We start from the raw sequence: 17,285 nt of genomic DNA on the forward strand, positions 1-17,285 counted from the left end.
GAGTCGTCGCGTGGCCCAAAGTCGTTGGCCTCATCGGAACGGAGAAGCCACGAAACAGCAACAGCAAAAGATTAGGATCAATCAACCACCAAAAGTCGCGCAACTACACGAGCGACACCTTCATCTACTTCCCCACCACCAACGGCTCCAGACGACCATGAGCGCACTGTGGATCTCGAGCCAGAGGCAGGTCCTCGCCGCTCCTCGGGTGCTGGTGCACCACGCCGCCCCGGCGCTGCGGCACCGGCACCTGTCCTCCTCGGCCGTCCTCAACGCGGAAGGCTCGCTTACACCGACCAACTGGGGAGCGCCGACCCGGCGGGGAGGAGGCAACGGCGGTGGACGAGCCGACGGCGACTCATCCTGGTCGCGCGGTCCACGGGACGGGCAGCGGAGAGACGGCGGCGGTGCCGGCCGCGGAGGACGAGGAGGCAGGGGAGGAGCTCGCCAGGGTGACCGCGGCGGCGGACAGCGGGAGCGTGGAGGAGGGTTCGCTCCCAGCGGCGCTACTGGGTTTGGGCTCAAGAGCCAGGGCCAGACTACCGGTACCGACAAATGGGCGCCGAGGACGAACCGCAACGCTGGTACCTCTGACAACCGTCAACCCCGTGGAGGAGGCGCGTCGGTGTCCAACGAACCGAGAAGGAACTTTGAGCCGGAACCAGCACCATCTCGCTTTGAATCGTCCTTCGACAGCAGCTATGCCGAAGAGGAGTTTGGAGGCAGGGGTGGACGGCGAGGACGGCAGCCCCGCGAGTCACGCTCTCTACTCAACCAGGCCGCCGACGAGGCCCAGCTCCCCGACTCCCATCATCACAGCCTCAGAGGCAAGCACGATAAGAAGAACCGTGCGGTGCGCAATCAACGCCAATGGGCGTCGGAGGAGGACGACGTTGTCGACGAGGCCGAGTCGCAGCGAGCTCTCCGCGAGCTGGAGCGCCTTCGGGAAAAGCGTCGCGCCGAGGCTGCCAAGGCTGCAAGGCTCAAGCAGGAGGCGAAGGAGAAGGATGTGTTCATCCCCGCAACGATTACCGTTGCCCAGCTCGCCGACAAGTTTGGCGTCAAGATGGGTAGGTGACGCGGATTAAATCAGAAACTGACACCTCTACAGTCCGGCTCCAGCGCCACATGATTCAGCAGGACATGACGGAGAACCAACGCCGGCCCGACTACCTGCTGAACGCGGACGAGGCGAGTAACCTTGCGATCGAGTTCGACCTTAACCCTATCGTGGACGAGGATAAGGGCTTCGACATTTACCCCGAGATTGATGTCGACGTCAGCGCGTTGCCGCTTCGCCCGCCAGTGGTCACCATCATGGGGCACGTCGACCACGGCAAGACGACGCTACTGGATTCGCTGCGTCACTCGTCCGTCGCGGCGGGAGAAGCGGGCGGCATCACCCAGCACATTGGTGCCTTCTCCGTGCCCCTGTCCTCGCTGCAGCCCAAGGGATCGGCCCCCACGGACGCGACGATCACGTTCCTCGATACGCCCGGCCACGCCGCTTTCACTGGCATGCGTGCGCGTGGCGCGAGCATGACCGACCTCGTCGTGCTGGTCGTTGCTGCCGACGACGGCGTCATGCCCCAGACTCGCGAGGTCATTGAGCTCGTCCGCGCTGCCGGCGACTCGGTTGGCATGGTCGTCGCTATCAACAAGTGCGACAAGCCCATGATCGACATTGACAGGGTCAAGAGCAACCTGGGTGCCGAAGGCATTATCCTGGAGGAGGATGGCGGTGAAATTCCAGCCGTGAGGGTGTCTGGCCTCGCCAGGATTGGCCTCGACGACCTTGTCGAGACGCTGTCTACTCTTGCCGAGATCCGTGACTTGCGTGCCCGTGTGGACGGCAAGGCGGAGGGCTTTGTCATTGAGTCGCACGTCGACAAGGGCCTCGGCATCATTGCGACTGTCCTCGTCGCTCGCGGCACGCTCAGAACGGGCTCTGCCGTCGTCGCTGGAAACACTTGGGCGCGTGTACGCACAATGACGGACGCGAATGGAACCGAGATCCATGAGGCAACGCCCGGCACCCCAGTCATCATCACGGGTTGGAGGGACGTCCCGACCGCGGGTGACCAGCTCCTCGAGGCCATCGGCGGCGAAGAGATGGCCAAGAAGTGCATTGACAACCGCCTGCGCGACATTGAGCGCAAGGAGCTCGCTCGAGACCTTGAGGCTGTCAACGCCAAGCGTGAACAGGACCGTATCCGTGCAGCCGCCGATGCCGAGCGTCAGGCCGAGGCCAAGGAAGCCGGCCAGAATGTCGCGCAGGCTATGCTCGCCGCCCGGCGCGCAGAGGAGGCTGCCAAAGCCGCCACGGCCCGCAAGGACTTCCGCCTCGTGATCAAGGGCGACGTGAGCGGCACGGTCGAGGCTGTGGTCGGCGCGCTCGAACCCATCGGCAACAAGGAGGCGGGCGTCAAGATTGTGCACACTGGCGTGGGTGACGTGTGCGAGAGCGACATTATGCTTGCCGAGGCGTCCGAGGCGACGATCATCGGGTTCAACGTCGACTGCTCGCGCGACCTCAAGTCGCAGGCAGCTGCGGCTGGTGTGCCGCTCCAGCTCGAGTCGATCATCTACCGTCTGATCGAGACGGTGCGCAAGAATGTCGGCGCGCTGCTACCTCCCAAGATTGAGCACCGTGTGACGGGCGAGGCGACGGTGCAGCAGATCTTCGAGATCAAGCTCAGCAAGAAGGACGTCAAGAAGATTGCCGGCTGCAGGGTGTCGAACGGCGTCATCTCCAAGAACGAGTCTGTGCGCGTCCTCCGCGGCCCCAACCGTGACATTGTGCACGAGGGTACCATGGAAACACTGCGCCACGTCAAGAAGGACGTCATGGAGATCCGCAAGGGCATCGAGTGCGGTATCGGCCTCACGGGCTTCACCGACATTCGAGAGGGCGACGAGATTGTCACGTTCACAACCTTTGAGGTTCCGCGCGAGCTAGACTAGGCTTAGAACACTACACCCACTACCACCACCACTCCTCTACTACACTACACACACAGCATTGCAGCATTTGCCTCTGCACGTTCCATGCATTTCCATTACTCTGCATCCTGTGCTGCTGCACCACCAGTGTGTCGTTTCGAAACAACCGTCATAATCCTATGTCTAGTTTACATGCGGAACACGCCCCAGTCGCCGCTGTCACCGTCGGCGCCAATCTCGCCGCGGTTTCCGTTGCCACCACCCTGCTTGCGCGAAGCCTTCTCGTCTGCTGCGACCTCGAGGGCGAGGCCGAGAATGTCACGCGTGTCCTTGGGCTCGATGATGCCGTCGTCCCACAGCCGGGCGGTCGAGTACAGCGCTTCCGACTCCTTCTCGATACGCTCACGGAGCTCGGCAAAGTGCTTGTCGGCGTCCGAGTGCTTGTTGCCCGAGACGGTCTGCATGACGCTCGAGAGCTGGTCGGGGCCCATGACTGAGACCTTGGCGTTGGGCCACATGAAGAGGAAGCGGGGCGAGTACGCGCGGCCACACATGCCGTAGTTGCCTGCTCCGTACGAGCCGTTGACGACAACCGTGAACTTGGGGACCTTTGCGCGGGCGACGGCGCGGACCATCTTGGCACCGTCCTTGGCGATACCGCCCTTCTCGGCCTTCTCGCCGACCATGTAACCCGAGACGTTGACGAGGAAGACGAGGGGGATGCCGCGCTGCGAGCAGAGCTCGATGAAGTGCGTGGCCTTGAGTGCCGAGGGCGAGAGGAGCACACCGTTGTTGGCGACAATGCCGACCGTGTGGCCGTGGACCTCGGCAAAGCCAGTGATACACGTCTTGCCGTACTCCTTCTTGAACTCGCGGAACTCGGAGCCGTCGGTCACGCGGGCGATGACCTCGCGGATGTCAAACGCCTGGCGGGTGTCGGGGGGGACGATCGAGTTGAGCTCCTCGACAGGGTATGCGGGGGCGCGGACCTCGCGGGGAGGGGGGATGGATTTTGGCGACGCGTTGCCCAGGTCGAGGACGGCTTCGCGAGCGAGGCGGATGGCGTGGGCATCCGACGTGGCGAGGTAGTCGGCAACACCAGACACCGAGGTGTGCATCTCACCACCACCGAGGGTCTCGTCGTCGACAATCTCACCCGTGGCCGCCTTGACGAGCGGGGGACCGGCAAGGAAGATACGTCCCTGGTTCTTGACGATGATCACAACGTCCGACATGGCGGGCATGTAGGCACCACCGGCGACCGAGATACCGTGCGTGACCGAGATCTGAGGGATACCGAGACCGCTCATGCGGGCCATGTTGTAGAAGATGCGGCCGAAGTGGTCGGCGTCGGGGAAGACGTTGGCCTGGTACGGCAGGGCGGCACCGCCCGACTCGACGAGGTAGATGCAGGGGAGACGGTTCTCGAGCGCGACCTGCTGGGCACGGAGGTGCTTCTTGACAGTGAGGGGGTAGTACGCGCCGCCCTTGACGGTGGGGTCGTTGGCGACAATCATGCAGCGACGGCCCGAAACGGTTCCTGCCGGGTGAGCGGGGCCCATCACCAAAACGCTCCACGCCAACACTTACCGATACCGGTGATGATACCGGCGCCGGGGAGGTCATCGGGGTACACCTCGTGCGCGGCGAGGGGCGAGAGCTCGAGGAACGCGCTGTCGGGGTCGAGGAGCGCCTGGACACTGTGGCCGTCAGCGGGGTGTCACGGGGCTGCTGTCGGCTCGGTGCCAAGTAGCCGAAGGTCGCGCCGGGAGCTCCGCGCAGCTCCCGGTGGCCCCCAGCTCCCTTCGGTCACCGCCAGCTCGCTACTCACCGCTCACGGGCGCCGAGCTTGTCCGTTCCCGAAGCCTTCCACTTTTCGAGCCTCTTCTTGCCTCCGCCCTCGCGGGCCTTGGCCCTCAGGTTCTTGAGGTTGGCGACGAGCCCGGCCATGTGCTCCTTTGCCGCGACCGTCTCTGGGGACTTTTGGTTGATCGACGTGGGGAGCGGGTGCGGCGCCGTGCCCGTTGGCAGGAGGGGTGGCTGCGCGATGAGGGTGCGCGACAGGCGGGGTGCCGAGCCGGCGGGGGTGGAGCGGAGCAGCGCCTGGCTGCGGAGTGTGTGGACTCCGCGGAGCATTGTTGTTGTGGTGGTTGTGGTGGTGTGGGGGTTAGGAGTGGTCGCGAGCGAGAGTCAGATGCAAGTGTGCGTGTAGAGGTGTAGAGGGGTTGTTAGTGACGAGCAAAGCAGAGAGCGGAGGTGTCGGGGAGGGGGATGTGATGCTTTGCCCCGGGGGGTCGTCTCCGTCATATGAATGGTTTCTGTCCAAGGTCCGGTGGGTGAGCCTCCACATGGTCCGTGACTGTTGCCGAGTGCACCCAGGGGAGAGCTGCCTGCTCCGGTTACCAACACCGACATGCGCGGCCGAGTGTGGGGCTCGCTCACCCTGGCGGGGACGAGGGGTACGGCTCACTCGCCTAGCCGCCAGGCCGCTGCCAATGACGGTCGCCCTCTCGACTTCCGCCCATCGCACCGCTCGCCAACAGTCTCCGCTTTCCGCTCGACTCCCGCTCCACCACACTGTTACCAGTAAAAATCATGCAGCCAAGTAAATACCAAACACTATCAAAGTGTCTCTCTTGATGGGAGGAGGGGGGAACAGCAGCCAAACGGGATATCTCGAGAACAAATGTCACCGCAGGTCCGTCACCGGCGCGGCCGGGAGCGTGGACCTATACGAAGACAAGCCAACAGGACGCCTAGTAGTCCTCGCCGTCGTCGCAGTAGGGCACATAAGAAGACGACACGGCCTGGAGAAAAAGTCAGTCAGGTGCCCCCTCTCCGACACATCTCCGCCGCCCTCCGCCGCCGGTACAACCGTCCCCGCCCGCGTCCCCGTCGCGTCCCCGCACTCACCTCGAAGAGCGTGGCGTTGTATGCGGGGTAGGTGAACGCCTTGGTGTCGACACAGAGCACCTCGCCAATGTAAATGTTTGTGCAGTCGGCGTTGATCTGCGGGTTGTTGGCGTAGAGGGTCTCGTTGGCGATACCGTACTGCTGCTGGATCCAGTCACACGTGTCGTCCTCGACGACGGTGTAGATCTTGGAGCAGTCCTGGCCGTTGACGCCGAGGCAGACGACCTGGCCGGGCTGGAGGTTGTCGCAGTTCTCGTCGACGGTGGCGTCGTTGACGAGCGCGAACTGGAAGGTCGACACGCCGTACTTTGTGGCTGTGTGGTGGTGGTTCGGGATGCATCAAGCGCGCAAGGGCGGCGGGGGCAAGGGAGGTCGAGCGCGTCGAGCAAGGACACGCGTCATTGTCGAGGAACAAATAGAACACCTGGTCAGTGCGTGCTCTTATTTTGCAGAGTGAGACAGTCATGAAGCCGTCAAAGCCCTCCGTGTTTCAGATCTGGGCGACAACGCCTGCCACCGACGCCGTCGACGTCCACTCAAAAGACAATGGCCAGCTTGGGCAAGGTGGCAGCGAGCGTGACGACAAGGGCACTGGAGCATGCAACCAACCCTGCCCCCCTTGGCGCAGCTGCGGAATGCAGCCCCAGTCGGCCGACCACATGGTGACCGGACACCGCAGCAGACAACCAACAACCGCCACCACCCCCGTCCCCATCCCGCTCCCGACAACCAACCCACATCTCGACGCGCCAGAGTCGACCCAAAGGCAGGAGGTCTGCAGAACAAGCGGCAGCACAAACACACTCACAGATGGCGTCGCAGGTGTCACCGGCCTGGACGGTAGCGGTACGCGTGCAGCCGTCGACAAAGTCGGCCTTGGCTGTAGTCGGCGATGCGCACGCGACGGGGCAGACGGCGATAGGCAAGAGAGAGGTCCCGTCAGCAAGGCCGGCCGGGTGCCAAAGGCGCGAGTACTCACCCAGGAGGGGGAGCGCGAGGAGGGCGAGAGCGGCGGCGAACATCGTGGTTGTGGTGTGCTGTCGTCGAGTCTTGTCGTGTCAAACGGCGGAAGGAAGGAGCGAGCGTGGGGAACGAGTGTGGGGGGTGAGCGAGACGAGACAGACGAAACAGAACGAGACAAGGCGAGAGCGACAACGACGAGAACAAGAGAGATGCACAGGAATGTAACTGTGACAGCAAGCGACCACACGCCCCTCGCTCGCTGGCCTGGTCGCCGTGTTGATCCTGTCTCAACTGCCTGCCTACAGCAGCAGCATCACGCGTCTGCCTGCGTCTGCGTCGTCGCTGTTGGCCCTGCCTTCGCCGACGCCGCAAGCGCCACCAGGGGCCATATTCGGGAGGGGACAGACTGGTGCTGCTGCTGTGACATTGCTGGGTGCTATCCCGGGCCACTGCCTGGAGCCTTTGAGGGGGTGTGGTACAGCCTAACGCGGTTAGGACGGGTGGCATGGCTGGATCCTGTGTCCGGGCCCTGTTGTCGCTGTCTTGCTCGGGGCATTGGGGAGACAGCAAGAGACGACAAACGAGTATTGTTTGTGGGTCAGGGCTGCTCCGACGCGTTGGTGCGCGTTGCATCCCCTGAAATGCGCCACTTATAGACTTGGCGTATTGGCGTCTGGCTGTTGCCCACGAGACCAAAAGTGGTATACAGCGTGTGGTCATGGACAACGATGAATGCATAGAGGATATTGGATTATGCTGGAGCCACAAGACAGACAGAACAAGAGAGGCATAACCCACCACTACAAAGACTAATACACACTCAAGAACTGCTACGCCTCGGCGGTGGCACCGAGCGCGTGTCCATCGTAACAATCTCCACATCGTCGTCGTCGTCGTCGTCGTCGTCATCGTCGTCATCATCAATGTGCGTGTTGACACTCCCGCCGCGGATCTTCTCTCTCAGGCTCTCGCACGCCCCCTCGACGCTCTCCGCCGTCAGGCTCGCATCCGTCAGCTCGCCAATGAAGCCGCTGCCGGGGTGGATGTACCGGCACCAGGCACCGTTCTCGCAGTGGCCGGTCCGCGCCCACTCGGCACACGGCTGCGTGTGGAGCAGGTCGTGGCCCTCGTGCGCGCTCATGGGCGGCGAGGACGCGGACGAGAACGCCGACGCCGTCGTTGGCGTCGCGTCGCGCTGGTACAGGTGCGCATAGTCCTTGATGTTGGCCTCGCTCGCCTCGCGCCGGTGCCGCGCGACAACGCCATCACTGGCGCTTGCAGAGGACGAACCAGCTGCGGGTGGTGGCGGCGGGACTGAAGCGCCCTCCTCCAACACGTGGGCAAAGTGGCACGAGTCGCCCAGCTTGCACCTCCCGAGCTGGAAGTGGCGGCACGGACGGGTCCGCCATGGGCGGGGCTTGTCGATAATCGGCTCGTTTTCGGGCACGACGCGGATGTGCGCAAAGTTGCACTCTTCCGCCGAGCGCTGGCATCCGAGCGCAGAGTTGAAGAACTTGCAAGGGACAGTTCGAATGTTGGGCCGAATGGCCTTGGCCTTTGGCTGCGGCGCCGGTGGCTGCACCGTGTGCAGGCTGGGATACGTTAGCTGGGCTGACTTTGACTTGGGCCACTCACTAAGCGCACTCATCACCATGGGGGCAGTAACCGCTGGCAAAGAACCGGCACTGCCGCGTTCGGTAGTAGGACTTTGTGGGGGCCGCGGGCAGGATGTGGCTGGGGCGCTGCTGATCATGAAGTGCAAACTTCATGCCCGCATCCTGGACCGCCCAGCCGCCCGGAGTCCAGACGACATCGGCCCCAGGCGGCGGCAGCGGTGGCAGTGGCGCAGGTGGTGGTGGTGGTTGAACCATCGGCGCTGCCATGGGTTGGGGCGGCACCATGCCCGCCGGCACCAGGACTGCCGGCTGCGGCTCTGGCTCCACTCTACCAACCGGCGACATTGGCATGCCCCATGGGTACGTGGGAGACGCGCCAAAGCCTGCAGAGTCCTGCATGGCCGGCCACATCATCTGGTGAGGGATGGGCGGCGGCCAGTCGGGCGACCACATTTCAGGCTGGTAGTGGTAGAACGGGGCCGTGTTGGGGCCGGGAGAGATGGGCGACATGGCTTGCGCCTGGGCCTGGGCCTGGGCTGCTGCGGCAGCCGTTGCATGGTTCTGGTCCCACATCTGCGGCTCCTCGCGGTACAGGTTCGGCTGGGGGCGGACGGGGTGGTGCTGTCGGTTGTCTGGGATGTGGACGCGTTCAGGCCGTCGCTGTGGCGGGTGGCGGATTGTGGGCGCGGCGACGGTACCGAGGGACGGGATGGTAATTTCCGTATCTTCGTCGACGGGCGTGAGCACCTCGTCCACCGGCGGGGAATAAGTAAGCGTTGAGCTGCCATTGTCCGAAGGGGGCTTGTTGGTGGAGGGTGCCCTGTTGTGCGCACTCCGCCCGTTGGCCTTGTTCTTGTGCGTGGCACTAGGGGCCGGTGGGGCTGGTTCGGCAGCAGAGGCGGCGAGAACAGCCTTGTCGTGCTTTGCTGGGTCGTACAGGTTGTCCGCGTCGTGAATGAAGGAGCAGTAGTCGCCGTATGGGCAGTTCCCTTCCGCAAAGTCCTTGCACGGCACGGCTGTGGGGATCAGCGCGGGCACCACTCCACAGACTCACTCTTATACTTTGCGCGTGACTTGCCTGACGGGCCCTTGCCTCCGCCACTCATTTTGAACACGAATCCGACCACCTCGTCCCCGGTAGCGGCGTCCCTCACGACCACGGCTCCACCCGGCTCGACGGCCGAGGCGTCCTCGTCGACGTGGGGAACGGCGGGCTGTGTTGACTGGGCGAGGGCAAAGGTCCCGCGTGTGGGGTCCTCCCCGACTTCGGACGACGACGAAACGGCGCGCAGTCCCGTCCGCGGCGAGAGCATGGGCAGGTGGCCAACGTCGACACCCGCCTCCTTGCTGAGATTCAGCGCCTCGAGCGAGTGCACGAAACGGCAAGGTCGCGAAGTGCACGTCAACCCAGGCGTGTGGTAGTACCTGCAGAGGATGATCTGCTTCCTTCGTGAATCAGGCGCCACCTCGCTTGCTCCAGGAGCGGCGCTAAGGAGGGCGGAGCGCTGGGCGCCAACGCCCCCCGAGGCGAGGCTAGGAGTCACGGGCGCGCTCTCTGCCACCATCTCGCCGTCGCCCATGAGGATCGCGACTGTGAGGCCGCGCGGGCGGGCCGACGACGGGACTCCAGGCGATGCCTGGGCAGCAGTGTCGCCAGCCAGGCCGGCGTACCGCGCGGAGGGGCGGAGCAGGCCGCCGGTGCTCGGCGCCGCGCTGTCCTTGCGGCCCAGCGCCGTGTCGATCGAGATCCCCCGAGCGGCAGCAGCGCCGGCGAGCCGGCCAACAGGGGCCGATGACGGGGTCCTGGGTGAGGTGAGAGAGTCGCGCCTGTCCCGGTCCCGGGGTGCACCGGTGCTCAGCTTGAGCGCGCCGGGCGGCCCGCGGACCGGCGTCGGCGGGGGCGCTCTTGAATACCCGGGCGTCCTTTGCGGGATACGGTAGACATCTGCAGTCGTCGGCGTGGCTTGGGAGCTGGCTGCTTCCGAGTCGAGCGAGACGATCTTGAGGTCCTCTAGGCTTGTGCGGAGCGCCGCGGTTGTCGGTTCCGGCGCCGGGGTGACTTGGTCCTCCGGTGATGATGGGGAGGCGTCCACCGGTACATCGACCGGGTGATCGGCATGTGTGGCCGGCGTGAGCACTGGCTTGGTGTATACCCTGCGCCGGTGCTGAGCGAACGACTTGGGCTGGGGGAACATTGGGAGGGGAAGGGAGACGGAGGACTGAGCCATTGCGTCGACGACAATGAACGAACGGGGGTGGGGCGGTGGTGATGGGAACTGGGAGTGGTCAGAGATGCCATCACACCCGGCATTGACTTACGAGGCCAGTCTGTGTAAGACTAGGTGTGTCGTGCGTCGAGTACTAGACCATACGATAACGCCCCGGCAGGCAGGCTGTATGTCAGCACCTCGTGTAGTGGGCTGCTGAGGGCGAAGGGGGGCGGTAGGTGACTTGGGGCGGTGAGATATAAGAGGGGGGGGGACGGGGCTGAGGACAAGTGAGTGAGTGGCCTTTGTGTGAGCAGTTGGTTGTGCAGTGTGAGCAGGATGAACAGCAGCATGTTCACCCGGCTCGCTCGCTCGCTCGCAGTCAAAGGACAGGACATCGACTGCACCGAGCGTCAAGCCTTGAGGGAGTGCTCTATTGTTCTAGCGATTCAGTTGACGGACAAGCAAGTGACCGTGTGTGGGGGTCTGCGGCCTGAGCCGGGCGTGCTGGCGTACTGGCGTGCTGGCTGGCTGGCTGGCGTGCGTGCTGGCGTGCTGGCGAGTGGCCGCGTGCGTGCTCTCGTGCTCTGATCCGCTGCTTGCTTGCCTGCTTGCTTGCTTGGGCGGCAGGGGAAGCAGACCAGTACGCCAGCCCTGGACAATAGGACACGGACAGTGGCGTGGGAGACGGACGAGCTCGGCTCGGCGGGTGCGGGTGGGCCAGCCATTGTGCAGTGCACACTGCATCATCATCGTGTACCGAGCGAGCAGAGCAGCAGTTCAGCAGAACAGGCAGGGGAGGGAACAACTGGGGGCAAGTGGCGCCGAGGCGCTCGACAGCGCGATTCACAAACCATACCGGGGTCCCCGGGAACCAGGGTGGCGACAGCCAGCACAGTACCGCCGCTCGCACCGCACGCCACGCTCGCGTCCCTTTTGGCAGGTTGGCAGCGCCGCCGCCGCCGGCAGGGGCAGGGGCAAGGTGGCGGACGAGCGGACGAGCTATCATCGTCATTGCGCTGCGGTTCCTGCTGGCTGGCTCCTGCTGGCTGGCTCCTTGCGCCGGATGCACTGCTGCGCGCGGAGGCGGGCGGCCGTGGCGTGGCGCCATGCCAAGCATCTGCAGAGAGGCATTATCTCGTCGAAGCTGCTACAACCTTGTCGCGAACAACACAACGGACAACAAAGCTTGCAACTCGCCGTTGTTGTCCAACCGGCCGGCGAAACTTTATCACGGCTGCTGCGAGGCCCGAGGAGGCCGACACGGCTCTGGTGGGTGGCCGATAACATTCCTAGCGCAGCGTGCGAACGGCAGCCGTCGGCACGGCACGCACAGCACTTCCGCCCCGCCCCGCCCCCCGCACACTGCCGCCCCGCCGGGGGTACCGCCCCATACCGCCATGTCTCACATGCACACCGGTGCCAAGTCGGTGCAGGCGCATTCGCCGGCCGTCGTAGTTGCCGGAATTGTTCCTGTACCGGACAGTTGTGCCACATTGTGTCGGTGTGGAATGTTCGGCATGAATTAAGCTCGGCAGAGATCGCCTGTGCGCCGGGTGGGCGAGAGCGTGTGGCGTGGTGTGGTGGCCGCGTGTGTTCGTGCGTGCGTACAGCTGGCTTGTTCTGGCCAAAGCACTGCGACGTGCTTGCGGGGTGGCTGATACGGTGAGTCCGGACTCGCGACCGGCAAAGGGCCACACCTGCCGATCCATCACTGTGGCGGGTGGGTCGATCACGTCGCTGTGGCACTCTCGGCGGCCGCTGTTCCAACTCTTTGCCATCTACCATGAAAATCGAACTAGGTGGGGGAAGGCGAGGAAGGTAAGGAAGGAAGGCGAGGAAAGTGGACGACCGTTTCCACACCCGGCGGCGATAGGCAGTGCATCTGGGCATGCGTTACTTCTCCCTCTCTCATCATCTTCCTCCTCTGTACAACTCTCCATCGCTCCATCTCCTCATACCAGTGTTCCATCCTCTCAACGTCCCTTCACTTCCTTCTACTCACCTCTAACGGGCCACGCCCAGACCCCACGTAACCTTCTCCTCCTCACCAATCCCTCACGTGAAGCCAGCACCCTCATCATGCCCCGCCTCCCGAATCGCAAGGAGCGCGCCACCAAGGCCACCCCTCAACCACCCCAACGTCCACTGCGACGCGGTAGTGATCTCGCAACTGTACGTACTGGCTCCCCTTGCACAACTGTGGACACGAGTTGACACTAGTAGAAAGCGAGCACCCAAGCGAAGCGGTCGTACCCGTGGGAGCTGGACTCTGACGACGTACGCCGAGTCCCAAGGCAACACTGACGGCGCAACAGGACGACCTTCTCCCGTCTCGCCCTACGCCCAGCGTTTCTGGAGCCTCAACCTCCAGCGCCTCGGAGCGCGACAAAACGACCCGCACCCCCGACCAAGCCGACACCCGCGCCCAGATCGCCAAGCTCACCAAAGACCGCGACGAGGCCATCAGGCGCAGTATCGACGCCGAGCGCATCATCGAGGCGCTCAGCCGGGCGCTGGACACCGCCGAGGCCGGCCCGGGGATGACGGCCGACGAGGTGGCCGCTCTGAGGCGCAAGCACGATCGCGCGGTCCGTGATCTCGACAAGGCGACCGAGAAGAACAAGAAGCTCGAGGCCGACTACAAGGGCGCTGTCGAGGACCACAAGCGGGCCCTCAACGACCTCTCTGAGAGCAAGTTCTCCATCGGGGCGATGGAGAGGCGTATCACTGCTGCCGAGGGCGAGAAGCGCAAGGTCACCGCTGAGCGCGATCAGCTCCTGGCCGAGCGTAACCGGATGCTAGCCTTCCTGCAGGGCAAGCACCCGCTGCCCGAGTGATCATTGCCACATTCGTCCGTCCGTGTGTCCATTCGCTCGCAGCCCCGACCATTGTTTCCGACTCGCGCCTCGACTCCCACCTGTCATCGTCTCCCTGCCACTCGCAGTGTACATTCAAGAATCATCTCGTTGTCTTCGTATTCGTAGAGCCCAATATCATGTCTCAGTTCTGTATAATATATCACTAGGTGTCCACCCCCTGGCCCGCAGTAGCGTAGAATCCATCACGTCCTAGAGATGTATGTGTGCATCAAAATGTACCGCGGCCTTCGCGCCGCAGCTCTAACCTATCTACGAATGTCTTGTGTTTTTACATCCGACGCCAACCCCCGTCCAGTTATTGCGCCTAGTCCTTGCGGACCTTGTTCACCCACCGACGGCTGACAAACTTGAGCACCTCGTCGATGATGATGACCGGGAACGAGATCCACAAGACGGCCATCCACTCGTCCCAGTTGAGGGGAACGATCTGGAACAGCTCGTTCATCCAGGGCACGTAGAGAATCATGAAGTGGAGGGCCATCGAGAGGGCGATCGCGCCGACGAGGTAGGGGTTGGTCCAGATGGGCAGGGTGAGGAGCGACTCATCCTCGGAGAGCGAGTTGCACGCGTTGAACATCTCAATCACGACGAGGATGGAGAGCGAGATGGTGGTCGCACGCTTGCCGGGCTCGCCGGTGAACATGCTGCAGTCGATGTGGGGGAAGATGGCCGAGCACTGGTGGAAGTTGGTGAGCTCGTGGAACGAGATCTGCGGGCCACCAGTGTAGAACATGAACCACCAGGCGTAGCCGAACACGGTGGCGGCGCCGACGTAGATGCCAATGATCATGTAACGGATGAAGAGCCAGCGGCCGACCAGCGGCTCGCGGTCGTTGCGCGGCTTGGTCTTCATGATCTGGCTGTCGGGAGGGTTGAAGCCGAGAGCAGTGGCAGGGAGACCGTCGGTGACGAGGTTGACCCAAAGAAGCTGGACGGGGATGAGGGCCTCGGGCATGCCGAGGAGCACGGTGAGGAAGATGGATACGACCTCGCCAATGTTGGACGAGATGAGGTAGCGGATGAACTGCTTGGTGTTGTTGTAGATCGCACGGCCCTCCTCGACAGCCTTCTCAATGGTGGCAAAGTTGTCAGTCGCAAGCACCATGTCGGCGGCGAGCTTGGCAACGTCAGTGCCCGAGCCCATGGCGATACCAATGTCGGCCTTCTTGAGCGCAGGGGCGTCATTAACACCGTCACCAGTCATGGCGACGACGAGGCCAAGACCCTGGAGGAGGTCAACCAGTTGCTGCTTGTGGGTAGGCTCAGTTCTAGAGAACAGGCTAGCGCGCTGGACGGCGGCGACCTTCTCCTCGTGGCCGAGCGCGTCGAGCTCCTTGCCAGTGTAGCTCTTGCCAGTCAAGTCCTCGTCGGGGCCAAAGACACCAATCTCACGGCAGATGGTCTCGGCAGTGTTCTTGTTGTCGCCAGTGATGACAATGGTGCGGATACCAGCGCCGCGGCACTTGGCAATGGCGTCGCGGACCTCGGGGCGGGGAGGGTCAAGCATGCCAACGAGGCCGACAAAGGTCATGTCCTGCTCGAAACGAACGTAGTCGTCGGCGCTGTTCGACTTGTAGTGCGAGACATCGCCGTCGTTCTCGTCAACGTAGGCCAGGGCAAGAGTGCGGAGACCGCGCTTGCCGTACTCGAGCTGCTTGTCGGCAAGCTGGGCGCGAAGAGCGGCGGTAAGGGGAGCCTTGCCAGAGGGAAGAAGAACCGTAGAGCAGCGCTCAATGACCGACTCGGGGGCGCCCTTGACGAGTAAGGAGACGGCACCGTTGGACTTCTTGGTCAAGACGGACATGGACTTGCGGTCTCTGGTGAACTCAAAGGTCAAGAGACGCTCAATCTCCTGGTCGTAGTGGTCGTTAACGGCGGTGGCACGGCGGAGAGGGGAGAGAGTACCGAGAGTCTTGTTGAAGCCCTCGTCCTCCGAGCCGAGCTTCTCAACAAGAACCTTCATGGCGGCCTCCGTAGGCTCACCAACGTTCTGGTACGTCTCAGTGTCGGCGTTGTAGGCAATCTTGGCGTCGTTGCAGATAGCCGAGATCTCGACGAGCTTGTCAACCGGCGCAGTGCGGACCTTGGAGCGCTCGGCATGCTTGCCGTCGAGGGTGGTCACGCTGCCCTCGGGAGCGAAAGTAGTGCCGCCGACAGCGTACTCTGCGAGCTTGCCGCTGTCCGACTCGACGGTGAGGAAGCGCGAGACCGACATCTGGTTGGTGGTAAGGGTGCCAGTCTTGTCCGAGCAGATGACGTTGGTGCAGCCGAGCGTCTCGACCGAGGGAAGGTTGCGAACAATGGCGCCTCTCTTGGCCATCTTCTTTGTGCCGAGCGCAAGACACGCAGTGATAACAGCGGCGAGACCCTCGGGAATGGCAGCGACCGCAAGAGCGACGGCAATCTTGAGGTAGTAGATGGCACCCTTGAGCCAGCCGTGGTGCGAGGGGTCGGAGAAGTGGCGGATGTTGATGAGCCAGGCGGCGATGCAGATGACGGAAATGACCTTGGCAAGCTGGTCTCCAAAGTCGTCGAGCTTGCGCTTCAGAGGAGTCTTCTCCTCCTCTTCGTCGTCCTTGGAGATGCTCTGGTGGATCTGGCCGAGCGCGGTGCGCTCGCCAGTAAGCACAACCAGAGCGCGGGCAGCGCCGTTGACAACAGTGGTTCCCGAGAAGAGCATGTTGGTCATGTCCTGCTTGACGGCCTTCTCGTCACGGATCGGGCCCTCAGTCTTGCCGACCGACATGGACTCGCCGGTGAGCATGGCCTGGTCGACGCGGAACGACGAAGAGGAGAACGAGAGGATGAGGCAGTCGGCGGGGATGCGGTCGCCAACGTGGACAGAGACGACATCGCCGGGGACGAGCTCGGAGGCGGGGACCTTGATGAGTCTGCCGGAGCGGAGAACGTGGGCCTCGTCGGGCGAGTACTCGCGAAGAGCCTGGCGGGTTAGCAGCTTCCACCGATGACACCCACGTCAATGGCCTTCTCGGCGTTGGTCTCCTGGATGACGCCGACCGTGGCGTTGGCTATGAGAATCAAAAGAATGACAAGGGGCTCGACAAAGGCCGTCATCCACGACGCGCCGGGCTGGTTGACATCCTCGAAGAGAGCGAGGACGAACGATACGACCGCCGAGCCGAGGAGGATGAGCACCAGCTGGTCCTGGAACTGGGCGAGGATGAGTTTGAACAGGGAGGTGGGCGCCGAGTCGGGAAGCACTGGGTCGTCAGTATCATGCATGCGCTTTGCCAGGATGGTCGGGCTACCGGCGATGCAACGCAAGCTGCCTTTGCCGCCATCTCAAACGTGGCACGCGGCCACTTACCATTGTCGCCGTAGAGCGCACGGTTGCGCCCAAGCTGCTCCTCGGTCAGACCCGTCTTTGGGTCGGTGCCGTAAAAAGCGAGCGCATCCTCTGGTGTATGCGTCCAGGCGTTGGACAGCATGGTGAGCTGGGGTGCGATGTGTTGGCTGGTGAAGGCCGACTGGAAACGAATGGAAGATGTGGAAAAAGTCTGGAGCGATGATGTGCCGTGAAAGCGGCCCGATAAGATGGATCGGTGGAGGTGGGGTGGGGGGCCACTCAAAGGCCACCACAACGCAACTGGTCAGTCTCTGTCCCTGGCTCTGATTCTGCGGCCGAGGCGGCGGCGGCGCCGGCGTCTAGGGTGGCACGCTGCAAAGCGCGCGCTTGCGAGTCGCCACGTAGCTCAGTGTTTGCTGGCACGCGTGCGATGCCCCAGTTTGTCATCAGCCCT

The 17,285-nt window shown here is 63.3% G+C and overlaps 5 protein-coding genes across 5 annotated transcripts; 2 read left to right on the plus strand and 3 right to left on the minus strand.

The window, feature by feature from the left end:
- Positions 1-157: 157 nt before the first annotated feature.
- Positions 158-2,964, plus strand: infB (Translation initiation factor IF-2; the record flags this gene model as incomplete). The annotated part of the gene is made up of 3 exons (XM_062769017.1): positions 158-252; positions 646-1,070; positions 1,112-2,964. 3 exons carry the CDS (start codon positions 158-160, stop codon positions 2,962-2,964), a joined length of 2,373 nt encoding a protein of 790 aa, XP_062625001.1.
- On the minus strand, positions 2,941-7,010 carry l(2)04524 (putative methylcrotonoyl-CoA carboxylase beta chain, mitochondrial). The gene is made up of 6 exons (XM_062769018.1): positions 6,836-7,010; positions 6,665-6,736; positions 5,857-6,170; positions 4,775-5,046; positions 4,534-4,643; positions 2,941-4,483 (listed from the first exon to the last, which is right to left on the minus strand). The coding sequence occupies exons 1-6, from the start codon at positions 6,876-6,878 to the stop codon at positions 3,132-3,134; spliced, it is 2,163 nt and encodes a 720-aa protein (XP_062625002.1). The 5' UTR covers positions 6,879-7,010; the 3' UTR covers positions 2,941-3,131.
- A 525-nt stretch (positions 7,011-7,535) lies between these two features.
- Positions 7,536-11,071, minus strand: Os08g0159800 (Zinc finger CCCH domain-containing protein 56). The gene is made up of 4 exons (XM_062769019.1): positions 10,755-11,071; positions 9,490-10,711; positions 8,455-9,451; positions 7,536-8,411 (listed from the first exon to the last, which is right to left on the minus strand). The coding sequence occupies exons 2-4, from the start codon at positions 10,661-10,663 to the stop codon at positions 7,640-7,642; spliced, it is 2,943 nt and encodes a 980-aa protein (XP_062625003.1). The 5' UTR covers positions 10,664-10,711; positions 10,755-11,071; the 3' UTR covers positions 7,536-7,639.
- A 1,653-nt stretch (positions 11,072-12,724) lies between these two features.
- Positions 12,725-13,482, plus strand: LOC62_02G002510 (uncharacterized protein; the record flags this gene model as incomplete). Its single annotated transcript, XM_062769020.1, has 2 exons — positions 12,725-12,817; positions 12,940-13,482. The coding sequence occupies 2 exons, from the start codon at positions 12,725-12,727 to the stop codon at positions 13,480-13,482; spliced, it is 636 nt and encodes a 211-aa protein (XP_062625004.1).
- A 229-nt stretch (positions 13,483-13,711) lies between these two features.
- On the minus strand, positions 13,712-17,013 carry ATP2A3 (Sarcoplasmic/endoplasmic reticulum calcium ATPase 3). Its single transcript, XM_062769021.1, has 3 exons — positions 16,853-17,013; positions 16,501-16,745; positions 13,712-16,465 (listed from the first exon to the last, which is right to left on the minus strand). Exons 1-3 carry the CDS (start codon positions 16,971-16,973, stop codon positions 13,829-13,831), a joined length of 3,003 nt encoding a protein of 1,000 aa, XP_062625005.1. The 5' UTR covers positions 16,974-17,013; the 3' UTR covers positions 13,712-13,828.
- Between the last annotated feature and the right edge of the window lie 272 nt (positions 17,014-17,285).

This window comes from Vanrija pseudolonga, chromosome 2 (assembly GCF_020906515.1).
Source record: "Vanrija pseudolonga chromosome 2, complete sequence".
Taxonomy (NCBI): Eukaryota; Fungi; Basidiomycota; class Tremellomycetes; order Trichosporonales; family Trichosporonaceae; genus Vanrija; species Vanrija pseudolonga.

Bases quoted from the DNA above. Each gene is read 5' to 3' on its own strand.
- Os08g0159800 (XM_062769019.1), bottom strand. From the start codon at position 10,663: ATGGCTCAGTCCTCCGTCTCCCTTCCCCTCCCAATGTTCCCCCAGCCC. The intron at 9,452-9,489 runs GTGAGTCTGTGG...TGATCCCCACAG, and splicing joins GTCACGCGCAAAGTATAAGA to CCGTGCCGTGCAAGGACTTT. The intron at 8,412-8,454 runs GTGAGTGGCCCA...AACGTATCCCAG, and splicing joins CATGGTGATGAGTGCGCTTA to CCTGCACACGGTGCAGCCAC.
- ATP2A3 (XM_062769021.1), bottom strand. From the start codon at position 16,973: ATGCTGTCCAACGCCTGGACGCATACACCAGAGGATGCGCTCGCTTTT. The intron at 16,746-16,852 runs GTAAGTGGCCGC...CTGACGACCCAG, and splicing joins TGCGCTCTACGGCGACAATG to TGCTTCCCGACTCGGCGCCC. The intron at 16,466-16,500 runs GTGGGTGTCATC...CTAACCCGCCAG, and splicing joins ACGCCGAGAAGGCCATTGAC to GCTCTTCGCGAGTACTCGCC.